The following is a 24,046-nucleotide window of genomic DNA, read 5'->3' as shown; positions in this document are numbered from 1 at the left end:
TTTGTCTACATAGTATTTCAGGTTTGGCTGGAATGTTGTACCAAAAAAGTAGTTTTTTGATTGAAAAACTTTATTTTAAAAGGTCCACTTTGAAGTGTTTATCAGAATATTCTTGTTGATCAAAAGCATGTAGATAATCTTTATTCAACAGAAAATACTTCCTAAACTGTTCTAAATACTGCCTGCAAGTGGGGGGAGTCATGATACTAATTTGGGTGAAAGGAAGAGATTCCATTTAGGTAGAGAGATTCCATGCAGTGAGATTCAGACTAATTGTAGTTTCTTGTGTCATATATATTATGTAGCTCACTAGCTGTGAAGTAACCTGATAAATGACAAACTATCCTTGATTAGGTTGAAATGTTTTTAAGGGTCATTTTCTTCATTGCCTGAAATTTTAAGTTGAAATTTGACAGAAATGAAAGCAAAGAAACAATAACTGTGAAGTATATTAAAATTTCCAACTGTCCTATTGAAGTTCTTGTTTATTATAATGTTTGCAGTGAATGATCTCTGTCCTCTAGTCTTGACCTTTCCCTCTTACTCTGAATAAGTACTATCTATAGCAGCCAACTATGTTAGAGCTTGGGAGCCCAGCGTTTAATAAGTGAACTAGAAGTGCCTCTGCAAAGAAAGAACTGGAGATTCTGGAGCCAGCCAGATTCCCTGATGGCATTTTAGGCTGCCAAAGAGCAGAGCCCAATTTGGATATTAGTTGAGTCCACATGTCACAAAAATAAGCAAGAAAGGAAAACATTTAGCAACTCTTACATATTTGAAAGAGTTTCTAAAGAAAGTCAGCCCTTGAAAGTAAATCCTTTCCTTTTTGCTTTGGATGTTTAAAATTTTGCTTAGGGGTAAAAAAAATTTTTTTGAAATATAATTTTATGTGGAAGTAAGTATACTAGTACCTGTATTCAGTATGTCAGGAACATTCTTTTCTAATGCAGCAAGTTTGTTGCTGCCAAACAATTTTTTTTGCTCAGTGTTGAGCAGACTTTATTTTTTATGATTTTATTTTTAAACTTCCAGTAATAAATTTTAGTAGGGGAAATGTGTGCATTCTCATTTTGCTTTTAAACAACTTTTTACTGGATTGGAGCAACTTCTAGTTATTAGATGTCACTTGTTTCATTAACCAAAATTCAAAGGCTTAGAGATAGTTGGAAAATTACTAGGTTTGTACCAGCTTATCTCAGTGGAGGCTTTTAGTTAAATAAGTGCACAAAGCATATAGACAGATAGCCATTTATCAGTTGATATTGAAAATATTTGATCTTTTCAGAATTTTAAAATGCCCTTTTGTTTTTCACCATTGCATTAGTCCTTTGTCCTAAATTCATATAGTATTGCTTTCTTTTCATAAGAGATTTAATCAACTTTAATGAAAATTAGATTGAAATCTCTTTCTAAAAAGTTGATTTCTTTTTCAAAAAGTTGATTTTGTCTGTGACCCATTATATTCTTTATCCACTCCACTGTTAAATTCTTATTAACAGATGAGAATTTTATATTTCATAAATGTTTAAACACTAATTCGTTACTGAACTACTTACTGCCATGACATTTCTGTTAATTTCACATAATTCTTATATAAGCAGTACTGCTTTTCTGTTTATCTAGAAAGTTTAACTTTTCAATCAACAGTGATTTTTCCCTGTCATTGTGGAAATAGTTTCCAGTTTTCCTTGTTTGGTCCTGATAAGCTTTCTGTTGTTTTTAAGAGAACTGTTTATTAAACTAAATTTTATATGACAGTGTAGGCGCTTGCCTATATTTATGCGCTCTCTTCCCCTTTTCCGTATTTAGGGTGTTTTTCATCCTCCTTCTTCCTCCTTTTCTACCTTCAGTACCAGAAAGTTACTTAGCAGTGGTGATAATGCTAGTGTCACCAGGTTGGCCTTTCTTGGCATTTCTTTTGTTCAGGGATGTGAGTTATTCACTAAATGTTTTGAAATGAATTTCAGTTCATTAAGAGCTTTAGAGTATAGTGGAAGGGACATATGAGTTTTTTAAATTAGTGGAGTGACAAGCATCTTGTTTTCTTAATATATTTCCATCTTTTGTTTTTAGGAATGGTGGACTCATCTTTGGTTAAATGAAGGCTTTGCATCATGGATTGAATATCTGTGTGTAGACCACTGCTTCCCAGAGTATGATATCTGGACTCAGTTTGTTTCTGCTGATTACACACGTGCCCAGGAGCTTGATGCCTTAGATAACAGCCATCCTATTGAAGTGAGACATAATTTTCACTCATTGGCCTTTGCTCTCATTTTCAATAAAATATATAATTTGTTTATAGAGATACTTAGGACTCTGAAAAGAAAATTGCATGGGTGATGTCATTTACTTTTGTAGTTTATGTTTCCATTCTTGAAATTCTAGCAATACTAAGTTCTAATTATGTTTCTTTTTAAACATCTATGATCTTTGTAGAAGCAAGTGCTCTGTACCCATAAGCATTCACTAAATAGATTTTTATTGAATAGTGTGGGGGAACCATAGCTGTTGGGTAGTATGATTCTGTTGTTTCAGAGAAAATTCTGAACATACTTTTTATTGTTGTCATTGTCTGTTTTTATATAAATATTTTAATTCTTTTGACTTAGCCTGTCCTTATTTCAGCTAGTTTATCTGTATAAATTTTGCCTCTAAAGAGCTAGACTTAGAGTCTACCTGGACATATTTAACCAGGGTCCTGTGTAACTGTAAGCCATTACAATTAGTGCAAGACGTCAAATGTTTTTCATCTCTCCCTTCCTTACCCTCACTTCCCTACCCACAAAGAGATCAATAGTGACTTGCCTCCCAGCAAAGCAGTGCCAAGGTTGGAACCCAGGTCCTAAGAGATGATGGGGATTGTGTTATATATTCTATTTTATTAGTATTAGTTATTAAGCCCTTTTAAACAATTACACATTATGAGTCACCTAAAGGGAAAAAGTATCTTATGATTTAGAAGGGTTTTCCTAGAAAGCTTTTTATGTAATTCAGTATTACAGGCTGTCTGCTTCCTGTCATAACCTTGAATCACACTGTCTGCTAGGTCAGTGTGGGCCATCCTTCTGAAGTTGATGAGATATTTGACGCTATATCATATAGCAAAGGTGCATCTGTCATCCGAATGCTACATGACTACATTGGGGATAAGGTAAAAAAGCAATTTAAAAAATCTTCCATTCTTTTATGCTGAAGCCATAGAGTTTTGCATGAAAAAAAAAAGTTTGATTTTATTTAGGTTAAGTTCCTAAGTAATTTTTCTAGAATTTATAAGGATAGTACTCTGGCTTGTCTTTATTTCTTTTTATGCTGATTATTTTGGTCTCTGAGATGAATGATGTTGCAGATATGTTTTGGGGGTTGGTGGAAGTCTGGTATAAAACTTAAAAGCAAAAGTAGAAGGCAAAGAGTATGCATTTTTAAACAGAAAGTAGTAGACATTAGGGGGATACATGTGTTTTAGTAAATCTAACAGTCAAGTAATTTGAGTAAATTAGTTTTTGAGTACTATATACTCAAAATATACTATAATTCTAAGTTCTGACTCTCCTGGATTTTAAAAATTGTGTTTTCTCAGGACTTTAAGAAAGGAATGAACATGTATTTAACCAAGTTTCAACAAAAGAATGCTGCCACAGGTAATCTTTCTATCTCAATAATCCATTGAGATAGAAATGGAGAGAAAGTGTTGGCATACTATCTAGAGTGTGACATTTTATTTTTTCTAAATACTTAATTTTCCATGTGCTGGATAGGAAATAGAGTCGACGTATTTGAAGATGTGTTACATCGTGGATCAACAACATGAATCAGGACCTATTATCCTTTTGGTCATCCTCCAGTAGTCTGCTTTCCACAGCTCAATGTTTTGTCACTTTAAAGAGTCTGAAAAGTTCTGTTTACTTTACCAGAGCTTGTTCTTTTTGATGATTTGTGGGTTTTGTTGCCCTTCGTTGACCATTGGCCACTAAAATAGCTGCAAATTAACCATTTGTAGGAGTGAACTTGTGGAACTACAGATTTTCAATGAAGTAAATTCTTAAGATTTTATGATGGTCTATTAGATATTAGAGTCAAAAGGAAGAATAAAGGTGTAATAGTTGATTGACTGTGAAGCTGAGTTCCTTAGTGAACAAAAATAGTTTAAAATACAAGATTTGTGTAATGTCATTAGTATAGGTCTGGGGTGGGGCCTGAGAGTCTGCATTTCTAACAGACTCCCAGGTGAAGCCAGTGCTACTAGTTCATGGACCGTACTTTAGCTTACCAAAGTGTAACTGGTACAGGGTGTACCATGTAACTTTTTTTGGTTTGTTTTTGTTACTTATGAAAGACAATTGGCAGTTCAAATACATTCCCGTTAATCATCCATGATTTTTATCCTCTTGTAGCAGTTGTAGTGCTCTCTGTCTACTGTCTCCGCCCCGCCCTTAATTTATGCTTTCTTAATCTCTCCCCTGGAATTCACTACTAATTTACTACTCGCCTTGTCCCACTCTCTTCAGTTTCATCTCTCACTCTGAGGCTAGCTAGGGTTATCTTTCTAAAGTGAATATCTAATTACATCACCCTACTGATTAAAAACACTTGAGATGCCACATTCCTTTCACGATAAAGTCTATACTTCTTTGTAAGCCATACAGTCTTGAACAGTTCAACCCCTGCCTACTTTTTTAGCCTCATGGCCTGTTGCTCCCACACATGCGCCTCTGTCTTCAGCTTATTGAATGTATTGCTGTACTGACATTTTCTGTCATTTCTTATACTTTCCTCTTTTTTTTTTTGGCCGTGCTGCATGGCTTATGGGATCTTAGTTCCCTGACCAGGGATCGAACCCGGGCCCACGGCAGTGAAAGCTCAGAGGCCTAACCACTGGACGCCGGCGAATTCCTTTTTATTTACCTCTTTGTACCTTTATTCTGTCTACCTGGAATGCTCTTTTTCCCACTGTCTAATGAACAACTCCTCTTCAAGCTGCAGACCAAAAGTTTACCTCTTGTGAAGCCTTTATTCTTTGGATTTTTCTTTCTCTGTTCTTGCCCCTGTTATAGTATGTACCACATTGTATTGTTGTTTTGCTTATTCTACCACCAGAGTTGTTTGACCATATGGGTCAAAAACAGCATCAGCATTGAGTATTTTTTAACTTCTGTTAATTGAATGGGTATAATAGTTTTAAGTTTGTGAATGATTGTTTAGTAGTGACCTTGAATATGTTTCCATTTGTTTGTTTCTGTTTCTTCTTGTTTGAACTCACCTGTTTGTCTTTTGTTTATAACTTGTAATTTTTTAATAAATTGGAACAATTAAGAACATCTTAGAATATAAGACCATAGAGTTCACTTAATGGGAAGGCAAGGGGAACGTTAATTTGGCCCACTGTTCCTGAACCTGAAAGAACCACAAAATTGGTCAGTGTTGCAGTGCCAAGAGTTATATAAAATTTCTGGTTTGTTTAGGAAAATAAAAATGGAAACATTTTAGATTTTCATTGTTTGTATATCTTCTAGAGGATCTCTGGGAAAGTTTAGAAAATGCCAGTGGTAAACCTATAGCCGCTGTGATGAATACCTGGACCAAACAAATGGGATTCCCCCTCATTTATGTGGAAGCGGAACAGGTAAACTTATAAAAAGTCCTTCAATTTTTTTGATATTGTATTAAATGAAATTCAGTCAGTGTTATCAAATTTGCTTTTCTGTCCTTTAAGTATTCTAGGTAAGATTTAAGCCAGCCCTTATACTCTTTTCTCAATGATTTATTATGTCTATACCAAACAGTTTACCCCCATGTCTTTAAAATTATACATGCTTATGGTAGAAAACAAAATATTGTCTGCCCTTACTGTCCCCAAGGAAAACACTGTAACCTTATTGATATAGTTCTCAAATCACCAAATGAGGTTTTTTCTGAGAATGCAAGGTTGGTTTAATATTAAAAAACAGTCAATGTATTGACTCATAGTCACTACATTAACAGAATCAAATTAGAAAAACCACATAATGACCTCACCTGTTGCATAAAAAGGATTTGGTAAAATTCAACTACACCCGTTTATAATATCATTCTTTAAAATTAGGGTTTTTTTTGTTTTGTTTTTTGTTTTTTTTGTTTTTTGCGATACGCGGGCCTCTCACCGCTGCAGCCTCTCCCATTGCGGAGCACAGGCTCCAGACGCGCAGGCTCAGCGGCCATGGCTCACGGGCCCAGCCGCTCCGCGGCATGTGGGATCCTCCCGGACCGGGGCATGAACCTGCGTCCCCTGCATCGGCAGGCAGACTCCCAACCACTGCGCCACCAGGGAAGCCCTAAAATTAGTTTTTAATGTTGGATGGCATTGTGATTTTGATTAGAATTGCATTCATATTAGTTGAACTGTTATCTGAATTCAGACAGGTGTAATTCAAAATGAGTTGTCCTCCAACAGTACTGAGAATTACCATCAACCTATAATGCATACCAGAAAGTTTGTCTTAATGAAATCATTCTCTTAAATTTCTTTGCCATGGTTTTATAAGCTGCATAGGGAATTAATTCCATTCTTTTTTAGGGAGGAGGATTCATAGCTCTTTTTTAGATATGTGTTTGTCCTTGTGGTTCTGCATTGTCCATGAAGCTAGTATTTTACAAAGGCTCGATGTGGCAATAAAGTACATACATTGGAGAACCTCTCAGTTAGATTGGCTGCAAGCATTTGAAAAGGCAGTTTAGGGAACACAATTAATCATATTTGGTGAGAAAGGATATCTAAAACTTTAGTGAGCTGTCATTGTGACCATTCTGTTTCTTTCTAGTTTATCAGAAGAGAGGACACTAATACCCCACTTCCTCCCAATGTTATTGAGACTCAGCGAACTTTTCCATCAAGCTACTTTCAAGATCTTACTTTTTCTCTGCATTTTTTTTTGTCTCCAAGCACAGCCAAACTAATCCTCCATTTTACATTACAATAAAAAGCCTGTCTATGGCTCAGTTCTTTTACAGATAGGAGAACTCTGCAACATTGTATCTTGATTATGATCTGTATCTCACTTTATATTCCCTAAATTTAAATATTTTTGCTTTATTTCTGAATCAATTTAAAAGTCACCTAATAACTTTTTCAAGGAAATCTATGTGATACATAATTAATCAGTGATGTAGTATCCGTATTTAAGTTCATTAGTAGTTTCTTTATGGCATCAAAGTGGCCATTGCTTCCTCACTCAAATTTTTTAGTTTTTCATTTCTGTCTCTTGCAGTTTATCCCTTTATAAAGGTCATTGACCCAATTTAGTGTTTGATTTAAGTGATCTTAAAATTGTTTTATCTTGCATTATTTAAAATGTCTAGGGCATAGTAACAAATGATAACTAAATAAAAGATTGCATATTGTTGAAGTAGTTTTTTAAAAATATGTACTTGCCTTTGTTCCTTCTGGCTTTTTAGTTTATTGCAGTACCTCTCCCCGACTTTTTTTTGTGTTTCATTGCAAAGCTCATCCTTTGAAACAAGGTGTGTGCTGCTTTCATGTTTGTCAGTTGTTCTAAAAATGACTTTGGATTCTGAATTCAGAATTTGAATTCTGAATATTGAGTCCCCATGCTAATTTAATGTTGCCACTTTTTGGAAGTAGAAAAGGCTGAAGACATAACCTTCCTCGATAAAGGTTAACTATGTATCCTTTTTGAAAACTTTAACACTTTGAAGTTCTTATCTGGATACATATCTCTTCACATGAGCAATATTTCATAGCACCTGGCCTTTAATTTTTAGAGTATTGTTATTTTGAGGCCTTAATGCGAAATAGTGACTTTTCTACCATTCTGTAGTATCATGCTCTTTATCACCATTGCATTTTGTATATTCAGGAGCCATTTGGCTATATGGTTTCACGTCTGCTTTGTCACAGAGATGTCGTCCCCTCCAAAAAAAAAAGTGTTGTTGCTACTACAGCCTTTATTTTGTTTTGCTTCTTTAGATAGAAGATGACAGACTACTGAGGTTGTCCCAAAGGAAGTTCTGTGCCAGTGGACCATATGTTGGTAAGCAAATGGCTATGAGTGGGAGCTGATCAGTGAGTTTGGATACCATACCATAGTGTTCCAACTAGTAAGAAATAATTATCCATTTAAAAATATTTTTAATAGAATTAAACAGAAACAAGGTAATGGTAATAGAATAAAAACGAAATCTAGGAAGTCAAAACAGGAGATTCATGGGGTATTTGTAGTATTGTCATATTCTTAGATTTTTGAAAGTCCATGTCTCTGTGTGTTATTGGGGGTGTAATGAATGAAGAAATATAGGAACACTCAAGGGATGTCTCTAACCTTAATCCCTAGAAGAAGACTTGGTATGCATTTGTGTACTAAGTCTTATGCACTCGTGTGCTAAGTACATTTGGTATATTTGTGTACCAAGTGTATACATTGTGGCTACTTTTTTTTTTTTTAATTCTTGGGCGTAGTAAGTAACTAAGCAAATAAATAAAGCCTAATGATTATTTAGATTTATTATGTACCAGTCATTGTGCTAAGCACTATAACTGACCCTTATTTTATACTCTCAGCAACCCTATTAGGTAGGTCATATTATTTCTGTTTACAAATAGGGAAGCTGAGGCATAGCTAACTAAGTTAAATTGTGCAAGATAACCTATATAATAAGTCAAAGAGTAGGAATTCAAACAAAATAGTTGGATTATATAAGTTTATAATCCTTAAGTTTATACCCTTAACTATCATTCAACTCTGCTTTTTCAAGTATTTCTACATGACATTAGACTTTTTTGTTGTTGTTTAATTATTTTCGGCTGTGTTGGGTCTTCGTTGCTGCACATGGGCTTTCTCTAGTTGTGGTAAGCGGGGGCTACTCTTTGTTGCGGTGCGTGGACTTCTCACTGCAGTGGCTTCTCGTTGCAGAGCACGGGCTCTAGGCGCGTGGTCTTCAGTAGATGTGGCACTTGGGCTCAGTAGTTGTGGCTTGCGGGCTGTAGAGTGCAGGCTCAGTAGTTGTGGCGCACGGGCTTAGTTGCTCCACGGCGTGTGGGATCTTCCTGAACCAGGACTCAAACCAGTGTCCCCTGCATTGTCAGGTGGATTCTTAACCACTGCATCACCAGGGAAGCCCGACAATAGACTCTTTTACCCAGGGAATGAAAGATGAATTGAAAAATCAAGAAGTAAACTGTTTTTCTGCACCTTTCTCACTTCCTTTAAAATAGTAGTTCCCAACAGGGGGAAGGGTATATCAGAATCACCAATGCCTTTTCATGTTCCACCCACCAAATGATGATGCACTCTACTAGGTTTAAGAGGTACAGCCTTCAACCCTTAGTCTTAGCATTGAGAGTTACTCTTAATAAATATGTCTGACAAGTGAGGTGACATGTTTATTATCTAAATAAATAGTGTCACAGTTGCTGTTTTCTGCACATATCTGCAATCTGCATTGTAGGACTGACAGGTTTTGCAGGTCTTTCCAATACTCTGTGACCACTCTAGGCATTATTAAAACCTGAATTATCCCAGTGTCAGGAGGGAATTTTCATTTGTGGTTTAGCCTGATAGCATAAAGCTATATAATTTATTAAGATAGTTTCATTAATGTACTGGGCAATGACTCTCTTTTGTTTGGCATCTTAATGCAAAATCTGTTTTGCTGTATAATACCTAAGAGAGTGTATGTATTTGCCTTACAAAAGCTTTGGCTTTTAGATGTGACTCCTCAGTGTTCGAATCCAGCAGCTCCCAAGGTGTATCCTATCTGTCGCAGAAATAGAATCAGCCCTTCAGTTTCTCAGCAGTGTATATACCTGTTAAGAATTGCACCTTAGAATTTGTTGTTGTTGTTGTTGTTGTTGTACGCAAGCCTCTCACTGCTGTGGCCTCTCCTGTTGCGGAGCACAGGCTCCGGACGCAGCTCACAGGCCCAGCCGCTCCGCAGCATGTAGGGATCTTCCCGGACCGGGGCATGAACCTGTGTCCCCTGCATCGGCAGGCGGACTCTCAACCACTGCGCCACCAGGGAAGCCCTGCACCTTAGAATTTGTTTTTAAGTGCTATGTGAGAGCTTTAACCCACTCGAAATGTCTCTTACTAGTAAAATCATTATTTCTTTTGCTCTGAAAGGGGAAAACAACAATTAAATTAAAATTGTTGTATTTGTGATTCTACAAGTAAACACAGTGTTCTCTTTTTTATAGGCTATTGTGATTTCATTAGTAAATTCTCTCTTCCTTATTATTATTCAGGTTACCTGGAAGAGTTCATGTACCATTAAAAATGAGCTATTGGCTTAACAATTGGATTCAAACCCATGCATGGGACACCACTCCTCTCTCTCTACTTTACCTTCTATTTCTCCCAGTGAGAAATTATTTTTCAAGTTTCCTCTTTGTTCTTCTCTTGCTTAAGGAGAAGACTGTCCCCAGTGGATGGTTCCTATCACAATCTCTACTAGTGAAGATTCCAGCCATGCCAAAATGAAGATTCTCATGGACAAGCCAGAGATGAATGTAGTTTTAAAAGATGTCAAACCAGACCAGTGGGTGAAGGTGAGTCCAGAAATGACATGGCCATTTTTATCTTACCTAAATTGATTTATTTCTTTCATTTCCTTTATTCATTTTATGGCTGGCTCTAAATTCTACTGCTTCATTTTGGACTAGGACTTGAAAAGAAAAAAACATTTCTGAACTTTCTTGTGTGAAATTTAGGGCCAACTTTCAAATAGTATTGTCTAGATATTTGCCTTTATGTCAGGTAAGGGAGTGGTCAATAAGCAGTTACAAAGGGATAGGATTAAACAGGAAAAAACTAGTAGTCTATGTATAAAGTCACATTAACCAAAACATTTGTAGTCTTGCAACTTCAAACTGCCCTGTCATTGTAATGACATGTTAACTTCAGTGATGTGTTGTCATTGTGCATGTACAACTATAATCAAGTGAGATCAGACATATAATAATCAGTTTGTGTCACTGAAATGTGAAATTACTTTTAGCTGGTGTTTTAAAGCCATTTCACAACACTAAGAGTCAGTAAATATTATTTTTCATTATTCTGTACTCTGCCTTTCATAATGAAAGTATCTGTTACAGACTTTTCTCCCAATTATAGGTTCCTAATAGGAATTATACATTGTCTCAGGCTTTTGTGCTTGCAGAACTATTTCTCCCTCTGTTTTAATTTTTTTAATATATTTTTATAATGTACCCAGTGGAATACTATATTACCATTTGAAATTACATTCTGGAACATATGTAGCAATATGAAATTTTTCTTATAAGAAAAAACACTATGATTGTAATTAGGTAAATAAAGGTGTTATTCTTATAGTAAAAGATAAAGGGAATCAATAAAATAATTACTGTATTAGAAATATGAAGTGACTTAAATATATATAAATAGTAAAATATTTATATCTTTTTTAAAAAATTAATTTATTTTATTTTTGGCTGTGTTGGGTCTTCGTTGCTGTGCGTGGGCTTTCTTTAGTTGCAGCGAGTGAGGGCTACTCTTCGTTGCAGCGTGTGGGCTTCTTATTGCGGTGGCTTCCCTTGTTGCAGAGCAGGGGCTCTAGGCGCACGGGCTTTAGTAGTTGTGGCACGCGGGCTCAGTAGCTGTGGCTCACAGGCTCCAGAGCTGTGGCGCACAGGCTTAGTTGCTCTGAGGCATGTGGGATCTTCCCGGACCAGGGCTCGAACCCATGTCCCCTGCATTGGCAGGCGGATTCTTAACCACTGCACCACCAGGGAAGCCCAAAATATTTATATCTTATACTGTCATTTTATCATTAAAATACTTTGCATATAAATATTATCAAAAATATTTTTGACTGTTGGTAAATAGCCTATAGAAAATAATGATAGTCAATGATTACCTCACTCCAAAAATCATATGAAATTGCCTTTTAACTCCATGTAATTCTTTAAAATCTAGGACCTGACAGTTGTTATTCTATTGAGGCTCTGGGCTCATTAGATCAGTATTTGTAAAGGTTTAGTCTTCCTCAAAGATTTTATTGTCCAAGTATTTTTATTTTGTAGTAAATGTTTTCTGTAAACTGAAAACCATTCACTGAAATTAGAAATAGAAACTTAGCCGCATTATATCCTCCTTTTCAGCCATGTTCTTTTCACTGTCACTCACTTTGCCTCCCACTATGCCAAGTTTCTGTTTTCTTTTGCCTCTGTATTCATCTTTGACAACTGATTACTATCTTTATATGTTGTTTCATTTTAATAATTTGTCTGTTAGCATAAATGATCTTTGTTGTTTTTCATCCAGATATACTAAAACTAGAACTTCTTTCATACCTACAAAAAATTGATTTAAAAAATAAATGCAGCTCCTTAATAATACCTGTTGTATATCTTTTCAGTTAAACCTGGGAACAGTTGGGTTTTATCGGACCCAATACAGCTCAGCCATGCTGGAAAGTTTATTACCAGGCATTCGTGACCTTTCTCTGCCCCCTGTGGATCGACTTGGATTACAGAATGACCTCTTCTCCTTGGTGAGCCTCCAGTAGTAAGATGGATTTTGCTGATTAAAGGATTTTGTTTTTCCTGGAGTGCCTGACTGAAACATAACTAGAAGAATATAGTTCTTCCTGAAGGTTGAATGCCTTTAGTACCAAAGCAAATGACTAATTATTAATTAACATGACAAGATTGAACCTATATAATTTACCACAAACAAATCTCATTTTATTACTCCTAAGCCAGCTTTTTGCAACTATACTTAAACTATCCTTTGTAAGGCAAAAATTCTTTTCAACACACATAGATACGAACCTTGAAGAAATTTCTCTACTTATGTAGTTTTTAAAAATAATTCAGAATGATTTATATTTTTCTAAAATAGTGGTTATACTTTGCAGGGAAAGTCTAGTAGAATTTTTTAACATTCCCTTACTATTCAAATTATAATATCCCATTAGCTTTAGAATTATATTTATATTTAGCTTTGTTCCAGAAAAAATTTTAAGGAGCAATTAGTAGTATTATCTTTATGACCCCAAAACATAGGTTAGATAATTTCTAGATGTCTCTGTGATAAAATTGTCAGATTCCTCCTAGTGTTCCTTTAATTGGACTTGAAATTTTCATTCCCCTCTGCAGTAACTGGTTTTGGATTCCTCCTTTGTATAAACACAGATTAGCATTGATGCACAAAACCTCACATCTGCTGATTTCATTGCTGAGAGAGACCTGTCCCAGGAGAGTGGTGTGTTTGTGCAGTTGGCTGCTGTAACAGAAGTTCTTTTTCCTGACTCTGTTAGTCAGTTCTGAAAGGACTGAATTTGTAGTGCCTTCCAGTTTGCCTTCTTTTAGAAATGAGTAAAGGACAGGCTGACGTTGACATAGTTTGCAGGTCTAGTTTTGAAAGCGCCTCTGTCAAAAACCAAAGCCCCAACTGTTTTTGCAACTTTTCTGAAAGTATGAAAATTTTCAAAATAAAAAACAATGCCAAGACCCCGGAAACTGAATAGAAATAGGACGTTAACTGTTTTCTTTCTTTTTCTAAATTGGTGGAATTCTAGCAATTTTTTAAAGTGGCTCTTCTATAAATAGCAAAAAAGTAAGGAATGGTGTCATAATACAGTTTTTATTTTATAAAATTCTGTAGTAGTCTGAGCTTATATAGTCTAGTCTCTTCCTTAAGGGATAGCTAACTAGCAGAAGATAATGCCAAAAATACATGCTTGTGTTTTTTGTTTTGCTTTTGTTTGAAGACTAGATTAATTTATGTTTTTTCCTATCCCAGGCTCGAGCTGGAATCATTAGCACTGTAGAGGTTCTAAAAGTCATGGAGGCTTTTGTGAATGAGCCCAATTATACTGTATGGAGCGACCTGAGCTGTAACCTGGGGATTCTCTCAACTCTCTTGTCCCACACAGACTTCTATGAGGAAATCCAGGAGTTTGTGAAAGATGTCTTTTCACCTATAGGGGAGAGACTGGGCTGGGACCCCAAGCCTGGAGAAGGTAATGGATGTACTGAATGGGGAAAGAATTGATCAGAAATTGGTCCTTTTTTTACTCAGCTGTGGTTAACAATAACAATAGCATCATCTTTGTGTCTGCTGGATGTTACTGTGTATTCAGCTAACTAGTAAGACTTAGGACTTTTAAGCCTCCTGGTGAAGTTACATAAAAACAGTGGTGGCTATGTGTATTTGTTGCTAAATATGATATATGCACAGAGCAAATGGTGGAAATAGAAGTCTTTCACAAAGTTCCAAAGGCCCATTTTTAGTAAAGAAAAGCTAAAGGGCATTCTGGATTATTTTATTTATTATTTTACCATAAATACCAGGCACCTTATGTACAGCTTGAAAAGGTGTTGAGAGACACAGGGGCCAGTTTTCTGAATTAAAGGAGTTATTTGCTTTCTCCATGTATCCTGTCCTCTTTATTTCTGTAATCCTGTATTTACTCTTTTGCTGTCATTTAAATGTTGGGAATAGTGATTACAGGGCTTTAAATATAATTATTTTCTACTATATGCTAATAACTGAAGGTGGTATTTCCTCCTGCCCTTCTTATTCTGGCAGTCTTTTACAATAAGAACAATAGTAACAATTATCTAGAGCTCTATGTCTTTCTTTTATTGATTCAACAAATATTTATGTACCCAGTAAATGCCAGGTACCGTACTAGGAGATGGTGGTATAACAGTGAACAAAAAATCACCCTGTGTGGCTTACATTCTAGTGGAAGACACAGCAAACAGTTCAATAGATAATATTTTAGGTGGCAGCAAGTATCGTGAAGAAAAATAAAGTTAGGTAAGGTAGATCAGGAGTAAAAGGAGTAGTAAGCCACTGTTTTATGGAGAGTGGACAGGAAAATGCAGGAAAACTAGTGAGGTGATATTTGAGCGTAAGCAGAAACCTGTAGGAGAGACCTGTGAGGATATCTAGTGGGAAAATGGTCCAAACAGGAAACAGCAAGTACAAAAGACCTGAGGCAGAGGCATGCTTAGATGTTCAAGGAATAACAAGGAGGCTGGTAAAGTCAGGACAGAGAAACTGAGGGAGAGAGGAGGGTGGAAGCATATCAGCTCCTATAGAACCCGTGGGACTTTCACATTTAGTGGTATGAGCAACTCATTTGAGAGTTTAAAGCAGAGGAACATGACTTATTTACTCAGCTGTGTGAAGAACAGACTGTAGCAGGGGAGGCAAAAGAGGAAGCAGGGAGACAAGTTAGAAAGCTATTTCAGTAATCCAGTTAGGTGCTGGTTGCAGGTAGCACTTGTAGGTAGTAAATTCTGGGTATGTTTTGAAGGTAGAACTGAAAATACTTGGTGGTGGCCTGTGTGGTGGAGAGAAAGAGGGGAGTCATCAAATTTTGGCCTGAAGAACTGAAAGAGTGAAGTTACCATATACAGGGACGGGGAAGACTGCTGTAGAAGCAGATTTGGGTACAAAAGGGAATCAGCAGTTTGGTTTTGGACATCTTAAATTTGAGGTCCTTTTAGACATCCAAGTGGAGAGTCCCATGGCTAGAGGTCCAGGCTGAATAGATACATTTAACGCATAGATGGTATTTACAGCCATAAGATTGGATAAGGGCATGGTCAGTCCAAGATTTAGAGATTGGGTAGAAGAGGAGGAATCAGCAAGGGAGATTGACTGGACAATAATGTAGGAGAGACAGGAGGGAGAGGAGTGTCCCAGAAGCCTTAAAGAAGCAGTAGAGAGGGAGAAGTGATCGTCTGTGACAAATGCTGCTCTAAGTCGGGCAGAATGATGAAGAACTGATGATTGCATTGGCCAAGTTCTGTGGCGTGGTGATGAACAACACCAGAAAGGGAAGAGAGGAAAAGGAGACAGCACTTTTAGACAACTTTTTAAAGGAGTTTTGCTAAAAAGAGGATCAGATAAAAGGGGATAATCTGGAGAGAGATGTGAGGTCAAGGGGGCTTTTTTTTTTTTTAAAGTGGGAGACTTTATGTTTTTGTGCTGATGAAAATGATGCAGTAATAGAAAAATTCATGATGTGAAAGAGAGGTAATTGCTGGAGTGATGGCTGAATAATCGAGAGGAGTCAGGATCCATTGCACAAGTGGAGGAGTTGGCTTTAGGTAGGAATACAGCAGATCCATAAGAACAAGACAGGAAGTATATGGACACAGATGCAGGTAAATTGGTGGATGTTGCACTTTCTTTCATGATGATAATATGTGAAACTTTGGGGGCTAAAAAATACCTTTTTGAAATAGGGAGAATGTCATTAGTTTCCCAGCTTTACAGATGGAAGAATCAAACATAGCAAAATAATAAAAATATTGCCTGTATCAACACAGCAAATCAGCACCAGAATTATAAATTGGTTCTTATAAGAACCTTCACTAGCATCGTGTTATCTATTGATTTCTTATGGTTTTCTTAAATATATTTTTCATGGAGTTACTATTTAAATATGGCAAATTGTGCATGTTCAATTCAGTGACTTGACAAATGCATACAACATCTCCATCACCACAGGAGGTTGCCCTCAGGCCACTTCCCAGTCCCTGCCACTCTACCCACCCCACCAACCCTCACATCCCTTGCAGGCAAACACTATTCTGACTTCTTTCACCCTAGATTAATATGGTCTCTTCTAGAACTTTATATAAATGGAATCATATTATATAGTCTATTCTTTTATCTGGTTTGTCTCACTCAGTATAATGTTCTAGAGATACATCCTTTTTATCGCTGAGTGCTATTTCATTGTATGAATATACCACAATTTATTTGTCCATTGTGCTGTTGCAGTCCATCAGTTTGTATGCTAGGTTAACTATTTTTTTTTGAGGTATAATCAATATACCACAAAATGCACTCTTTTAAATATACAATTCAGTCTTTTTTCACAGTGTTGTACAACCACCAGCACTATCTAATTCCAGAACAATTTCTTTACCCTCAAAAGAAACTCCATACCCATTGGCAGTCACTCTGTATTCCCTGGCAACTCAGTCCCAGGCAGCCACTAATCTGCTGTCTCATGGATTTGTCTGTTCTGGCATTTCATATAAATGGAATCATACCCTGTGTGGCCTTTTATATTTGGCTTCTTTCATTTAGTATGTTTTCAAGGTTCATCCATGTTGTAGCATGTATCAGTACTTCATTTCCTTTTATAGTCAAATAATATTCCATTGTATTATATGGATATACCACATTTTCTTTGTTCATTTATCAGTTTATGTATGTTTGGATTGTTTCTACTTTTTGACTGTTAGGAATACTGTTATGAACATATGTATACAAGTTTTTGTATAGACAAATACTTTCATTTCTCTTGGGTATATACTGAAGAGTGGAATTGCTGGGTCATACGGTAACTCTGTGTTTAACCTTTTGAGGAATTGCTGGACTGTTTTTCAAAGTGGCCACACCATTTTACATTCCTACCAGCAATGTATGAGGTTTCTAATTTCTCCCCATCCTTGCCAACACTTGTTATTGTCTCTTTTATTCTAGCCATCCTAATTGGTGTGAAGTGGTATCTTGTGGTTTTGATTTGCATTTCCCTAATGGCCAGTGATAGCTTATTGGCCATCTGCATATCTTTGGAGTAATCTATCAGATTCTGATTTTAAAAATCTAAGATTTCAATGTACCCAGCATACTAGTTCTATATGTGACCTTTCTCTAAATCTTGGGTCAAAATTGCATAATCTAAGTCTGTTCCTTTCACACATAATTCTTTTTTTTTTTTTTTTCACACATAATTCTTATTAGTGTAATTACCTAGATGGAGTGAACATTTAGTAAATCAAGTTGGCATTGTAACTATAGACAGAGGCATCATATTTGCTTGTCTAGTGTGTTAAGCACTTCATTTCATTCTTATTTGATAAATTTAAATCAAGTGTTCTCTAGAGTACTAAGGTAATTGATTTTGTTTGTTCAAGACTGTAGACACGGTATAACACAATTATAAGATACCTAGGTGGCGTATTTGTAAAAATAAGCTTTTTAAGTAGTTCTATATCTCTTTTACTTCTCAATCAGGTCATCTCGATGCACTCCTGAGGGGCTTGGTTCTGGGAAAACTAGGGAAGGCAGGACATAAGGCAACGTTAGAAGAAGCCCGTCGTCGGTTTAAGGACCACGTGGAAGGGAAACAGATTCTCTCCGCTGATTTGAGGAGTCCGGTAGGTTTTCATAATAAAGTACCTTGATTTCTAGGTGACTTCATCATTCTGTGTAGTGTGGAATGTATTTAATAGTAACCGAAAATGACCTAAGTATTGACTCACAAATCATGTCTGATTCTTTTCTTTATTTTTTTCCTTTATTTATTTATTTTTTCTTATTTTTTTTTACTTTTTGGCTGTGTTGAGTCTTACTTGCGGCATACGGGATCTTCACTGAGGCACACAGTCTCTTCATTGCAGCACTCAGGCTTCTCTCTAGTTGTGGCATGTGGGTTTTCTCTCTCTAGTTGTGGCACAGGGGCTCCAGAACACGTGGGCTCTGTAGTTTGCAGCAGACTGGCTCCTTCGTTGACGCACGCAAGCTCAGTAGTTGTGGCACACAGGCATCTAACCTGCGTCTCCTGCATTGCAAGGTGGATTCTTTACCACTGGACCACCAGGGAAGTCCCCTGATTCTTTCATTGTTTTAAGATATTTTATTACAATTTTTTTTTTTTTTTTTTGTGGCTTTACATGGGCTTTCTCTAGCTGCGGCGAGCTGGGATTACTCTTTGTTATGGTGCGCGGGCTTCTCATTGTGGTGGCTTCTCTTGTTGCGGAGCATGGGCTCTAGGCGCACAGGCTTAGTAGTTGTGGTGCATGGGCTCAGTAGTTGTGACTCGTGGGCTCTAGAGCATAGGCTCAGTAGTTGCGGTGCACAGGCTTAGTTGCTCTGCAGCATGTGGGATCTTCCCAGACCAGGGATCGAACTCATGTCCCCTCCGTTGGCAGGCAGATTCTTAACCACTGTGACCAGGGAAGTCCCTCCTGATTCTTTAAATATACACCACTTATGAGGTCTGTAGGCAGCTTCTCATTGATGTGAAGCTTCTCAGTCTGCACTAGGGTACTGAAAGGTGATTGACTGTCCGTGCACATTCTCCTGAAAGACTGGTGTGTTCTGCTGTTACTTACTACCTGCCATCTACCTTTCTGGTTGTTCATGTGGGCTCTTAGATCCTTGTCACAATTTGTATTAATATGTAATATCCACACAATTTTTTTTGACTTGCTTTCTGTCTTTTCTTAACGTTAGAATATTTGGAACAAGATACATTTAATCAGATGCCTTCTTTTTTGTTCCTGTATTCTCTTGTAGGTCTATCTGACTGTTTTGAAGCATGGTGATGGCACTACCTTAGACATTATGCTGAAGGTGAGTAAATTTAGAAAGGGCTCCCACTTTCTGCTTTTTAAGTTGAATTGACATAGAGTATGAGCTTGAGCGGTTAAAAAAAAGTCCTGGCAAAAGAAATACATGCTGATATGCATACTGTAGACATGCAAATATTAGGAAACTGTGAGAGAAATATATAATATCTGTTTATCTGTACTACCAATACAAGTGCCAAAAGTCATCTAATTTTTTCACTTTTTTTTTTACTCACGAATTTATGCATCTTAAATCTTAATACCGAAATGTTAATTTTGATTAAAAAGTCAAGTTCTTAAAACTTTTCCCATCAATGCAAATTTACTTGGGGTTCTGCCCATTTTATACAAAAGGTTTGTTTCTGTGCTTAGAAAAGGGATAGATGATTAGGTGTCTCAAGGGTTTGGTCTATGCCAGTGCCTCTTATGAATGGACAGGAAATTAATTCACTTGCTTTCACAGCCTCTGTAGTCCCAGGGTGGTTGGCATATAATTAAACTCCGACTTAGAAAAATATAGGTAAAACTTTCCATGTCCTTATAATGGCAGTGATCTGTTTGAAAGTCCTAATGCTGTGGAACAAGTGCTATCTCCAGTCCTTGTCCATGCAGTTATTAGTCTAAGAAATAACTTGACAATCTGGTTGCATTAGAGGTGGAGAGAGCTGATTCTACTTATTACCATTAAATAAAATGTGCAAAATGTGCCTAAATACCCAAATCATCTATCAGACCCATTCATTAAATGATCTGCACTTAGGGAGACAAACAGGATAGGAATGGGATGTGCTTTAATACTTCTACCCTTAATCAGAATACTTTTCTTATCCCAAGTGGATCAGAATTGCAAATCTAATTTCTAGTATTTTAGTTCTAAACAAATCCTATTTAAATGATTAGAATGTTTTAAAAAATATATATTATAAACTTTATTTAAGAAACTACATCTCAAACTGTATTGCTTTAACTACCTATCTTGTATAAGGATTTCCTTTCTAATAACATAAAAAAATATACTTCGGGTTTACCTTTCAACTAAATGACATTAAGGTCCCTTCTCATTCTTAATATTCTGTGAACCTATGCACTATAAATCATGTATTTCTTTGCATATGAAATGAAGTACTTGGTATTTTTTGTCTATTCCATAAAGGTGTGGGAAAAATAGGGGTTCCGAAATTTTCATGAGAGGTACTGAGACATTTTCATGTCATGGCATATTTTTAACAATTTATACTAGTATGTTTATTTAATAAATGTTTGCATCTAACACAAGGGAGCTCACAGTGATTCAGCTTTACTATGGAAAGCTCTAATGAAGGCAGAGTCAGGGTTCTTCAAGAAACCAGTCAGGGGAGGTTGCAGAGGGATGGATTGGGAGTTTGAGATTAGCAAATGCAAACTATTATTATGTATGTATAACTGAATCACTTGCTGTACATCAGAAACTAGCACAACAATGTAAATCAACTATACTTCAATAAAATAAATTTAAAAAAAAGAAAGAAACCAGTTGATGAGAGATAAGGAAGACAGTTTTCTGTTGGTAATTTAGGAATAATGAAGCAGGATAAATAACTTTAATTCAAAGTGTATTTGAAATGTGGTGTTATGATGCCATCTAGTGGACTCCTGTAACAGGTTCTCCAGGGGGTGGGGTGGGGAATGCTTCCTAAAAGCCAGAGTTCAGACCTTGAGTATTAGAGCTGAAAAGGACCTTAGAAATCATCTGTCCACCCCACTCATTTTACAGATGGGGAAACTGAGACCCGGAGAGGTTAAGGACTTAGTCAAGATCACACAGCTAGTTAGAGGCAAAACTGGGACTAGAACCCAGGTCTTCTGACCTCCTATCTATTTTACTACACTGCTGCTCAAAAGAGTCCAAAGGAAAGGAAGAGGAAACTGGGAGCTGTGATGGGGTCTCCAGACACTGGTCAGTGTTAAATCTTCAGAGGGGAAAAAAGGTCAAGAGAGTCTATAAATTAAGTTGTCCTAGAGAAGTATTTCATATACATTTGTAGTTCTAATTTTAAAAAATATATAATAATATTTTGTTTCTAATTATGAAAAAAGATTTTGGTATACTCACTATGGAAGATTTAGAGACTAGAAAAGTATAAAGAAGAAAACAGAACTTACCTGTAATTTTTAAAACGTGACATATATAGCATGTATAATATGATCTTATTCCTGATTTGTTTTTTCTTTATGCTTTTCTGTTTTCTTAATATTCTTCATTCAGCATGTGCTGCTTTTGCAGTTAAAAAATGTGATGATCCCACTGATCAGAGACCATTATTATTGTTAATATTTTGATATGTTTTCAAGTGTTTTTTCCCCTTCACATTAACTTTTTAAAAATTTAGAATCATTTTGCTTTGTCTCTCTTCTTTCATTTAATATATCAAGAGCATGTTTAAGTCATCAGACATTCTTAAAATATTACTTTCAATAATGCATCTTATATTTTTCACTATTGTAAATAGTGAAAAATATTATAAATTGAAGTGGTATTAGTAATTATTATTTTGCTCATCTAACATAGAACATTAGTCAGACATCAATGAGTAAAGAATTTGGTCATGACAGGTTGACCCCTTAGATCTTGATGTTGAACTGCTTAGAACTGATGACAAGCTATTCATACAGTAAGCACTTGCACCTAGTGTCTTACTATAGGGGCACACGACAAATTTAGTGCCCAAACATCTTGAAAAATATTCTTTTGTTAATTTCATATCCTGCAGTCTTAGCCAATGAGAATGTAGAGCAAAAGTTTCACCTTAATGGGGGAGAAGTTAATTATCTCTATCTGTATTTTTTCACTATAGCTTCACAAACAAGCAGATATGCAGGAAGAGAAAAACCGGATTGAAAGAGTCCTTGGGGCTACTCTTTCACCTGAATTGATTCAAAAAGTCCTCACGTTTGCACTTTCAGTAAGTTACCATGAAAACTGCTTTTAGAGGGAATTGTTACCCACTGATCTGTAGCAAGTGTCCTTGATTCAGTATTCTCTGCCTTAACCCTAGACTAAAGGCTCCCTCATTCTTGGAGGACTGGAATAAGCTTTTGTTACTAATCACTGTATCTCCCTCTAGTGGTGAGAATCAGAATAGTTGGGAGAGGAAATAAACTGGAAAGCTGACACATCCCTGTGCCTACTTTCTGTCTCTTCCTTTCTTTACCCTAGAGCAGGTATCTATTGAGCAGCCTGTTTGTACCCATCCCAGTGCTTCATTCTCAATTTGGCTGATCTTTAGGTTAAACATTCTCCTCTTTGTTAGAAGCTTCTGGTGCAAGTTATTCCTAAAACAATAAGTGTCTTCAGTGGGATTACTTGGGTATACCTCAACAGCATTTGCCCTTTCTGGCAGCAGATGATGTTCTGGATATGGTAGACTTTTAGTTCTCTTCTTTTTTTTAGGAAGAGGTACGTCCACAGGACACTGTATCAGTAATTGGTGGAGTGGCTGGAGGCAGTAAGCATGGAAGGAAGGCTGCTTGGAAATTCATAAAAGACAACTGGGAAGAACTTTATAATCGATACCAGGGAGGATTCTTAATATCTAGACTAATAAAGGTAGGTGAAAATTTTTGAGTAGCTTGCTTATCATGGGTATTATTGAGAAACATCCATGATTCACTAGACCCATAGATTATGGCCTTTGCCTTTTAAGAGTTTCCTTAAGTAGTTATTAGCTTTACTAAAGAGTTTCTCCATAACCCATCCTGTACCCTCTAGAATAAACTGAAGTTGGGAAAGAATGGAATGATTTGTTTTTATGGTAAATGGAAGTTTGTTCCTAAACTCTTAGTTGTTCTTACTATTTATAAACCTTTTTTTTTTCAGCTATCAGTTGAGGGATTTGCAGTTGATAAAATGGCTGGAGAAGTTAAGGTAAGGAAAGGACTGTTTACTTTTCACTTTTCAATCCAGTAAGTAAAAACACTAACCCAATTGTAATGATAGAGTGTTGGGGTAATGTTGTACTTTAGGGTCTCCATGTTCTTGCTTGGAGAAAGACAGGTTAGGTTGTATCTTTAATGCTTGAAGAATTTAGAGTTGGAATCATCTTTGGGGCATTGAAGCGTGGTTGAAAGAATGTGGAACTTGACATCAGTCGACCTGGGTATAAATAATCTGTGCTCTGCTCCTTGTTAGCTGTGTAACTTCAAGCAAGTTTTTTAACCTCTGTGAGCCCGGCTCCTCATCCATAAGATGAGGTGTTAAGATTGTCATTTAGATTAAGTAACACAGGGGGCCTGGAACATAGTAGGTCCTTGATATTCATTCTTTTTCCTTTTCTAAAACCTTCATAGGTCTTTTGTAGGCACAATGAGACAAGATGACTATGTAGGGACTCTCCTCTTAGCTCTTAGAAAGACTGATAATCAGTTTAGTGGCAGAGTTCAGTGTTTGGAGGACAAATCTACACTGATTAGGAAAATCTTAACTTTAAGCCTTTCATTGCATTTAATCGCAAAGTATTTCTTAAGTGTCACTTCCACCTTCATTCTTGAAAGCAAGGGGGTTATCAGGTGTGAATTTGGAAATTCTGAGAGCTATAATGTTTGATTCACTTTATGATCCATTGTTAGAAATAAGATTCATTTAGTTTACATTGCATATTGTATTGTGTTAATAATTACTTTATTGTAAAGGTAATAAATACTCTGAAGGAGAAATATGTATAATTA

At 36.4% G+C, this 24,046-nt stretch overlaps 1 protein-coding gene across 2 annotated transcripts in view; it reads left to right on the top strand.

Moving 5' to 3' along the window:
- Positions 1–24,046, top strand: part of NPEPPS (aminopeptidase puromycin sensitive) — a 97,341-nt gene that overhangs the window by 70,323 nt on the left and 2,972 nt on the right. For both annotated transcript variants that reach the window (XM_067717012.1, XM_067717013.1), the window contains 13 exons: positions 2,074–2,238; positions 3,050–3,154; positions 3,581–3,641; positions 5,514–5,623; positions 7,964–8,027; positions 10,401–10,540; positions 12,370–12,504; positions 13,758–13,977; positions 18,006–18,148; positions 19,290–19,346; positions 22,177–22,284; positions 22,773–22,928; positions 23,199–23,246. In XM_067717012.1, coding sequence (XP_067573113.1) covers positions 2,074–2,238; positions 3,050–3,154; positions 3,581–3,641; positions 5,514–5,623; positions 7,964–8,027; positions 10,401–10,540; positions 12,370–12,504; positions 13,758–13,977; positions 18,006–18,148; positions 19,290–19,346; positions 22,177–22,284; positions 22,773–22,928; positions 23,199–23,246 — 1,512 coding nt within the window. The remainder of the gene's footprint in view (positions 1–2,073; positions 2,239–3,049; positions 3,155–3,580; positions 3,642–5,513; positions 5,624–7,963; positions 8,028–10,400; positions 10,541–12,369; positions 12,505–13,757; positions 13,978–18,005; positions 18,149–19,289; positions 19,347–22,176; positions 22,285–22,772; positions 22,929–23,198; positions 23,247–24,046) is intronic.

This window comes from Pseudorca crassidens, chromosome 19 (assembly GCF_039906515.1).
Source record: "Pseudorca crassidens isolate mPseCra1 chromosome 19, mPseCra1.hap1, whole genome shotgun sequence".
NCBI classification, from domain to species: domain Eukaryota; kingdom Metazoa; phylum Chordata; class Mammalia; order Artiodactyla; family Delphinidae; genus Pseudorca; species Pseudorca crassidens.
This window is presented reverse-complemented; position numbering and strand designations above follow the sequence as displayed.